Below are 628 nucleotides of genomic sequence, written 5' to 3' on the forward strand. Positions count from 1 at the left end.
ACTTGAGTGCGAGGCATTGCTTTTATAAAGGTAAATAGAAAACGAAAATAAAATACGAGATAAGTAGTTGGACGAAAAACAAAAATGTTAAACAAGAGAAGTATATGTTTTTTTTTTCTCTTTTTAAAGGTAGGGACTAAGCGGGTACTTGCAGCCACTGTACTGACAACGATGAGTGAGAGAACGAAAATCTTACGTTGAGCGCTCTGTAATATGGTCTTGTTCCAATGTCTCCGTGTACCTAGAAGAGAAGGAGGGGTAGGTGATGATAATCTGAAAGGCTTCTATGCGAAAGATCGTGGAAGAGAACATAAATAAAAAAAGAGCTCATTGCTAGTAAGATCTTAAAGGGTGCAGAAAGCTACAAACTTAGCTGCGTTTTTTTCATGGCATGTCTTACCAGCTGCTAGGAGGCATTTATTTTTGTTTTGTTTTCTTCATTTGAACTTAAAAAGGATGAAAAAAGGAAAAAGCATGAAATGAAACATAAAATCTGTTTCATAAATAATGAGACAAGACAATGGACAGATTGCAACAAGGTATTTATAGCATAGTATAAGATAATGCAGGTTTTCTTCACATCGATAAATTATCTGTTTCTTAGCCAAAAACAGTAAGTAAGTGGCAT

At 34.9% G+C, this 628-nt stretch overlaps 1 protein-coding gene across 1 annotated transcript in view; it reads right to left on the reverse strand.

Annotated features, from left to right (window-relative positions):
* The window catches only part of LOC119586436, a gene marked incomplete in the record, with an annotated part of 196777 nt that overhangs the window by 30692 nt on the left and 165457 nt on the right, over positions 1-628 (reverse strand). Inside the window, 1 exon segment of the mRNA XM_037935164.1 lies at positions 197-241. Coding sequence (XP_037791092.1) covers positions 197-241 — 45 coding nt within the window.

The sequence above is a fragment of the Penaeus monodon genome, chromosome 21, assembly GCF_015228065.2.
Source record: "Penaeus monodon isolate SGIC_2016 chromosome 21, NSTDA_Pmon_1, whole genome shotgun sequence".
NCBI classification, from domain to species: domain Eukaryota; kingdom Metazoa; phylum Arthropoda; class Malacostraca; order Decapoda; family Penaeidae; genus Penaeus; species Penaeus monodon.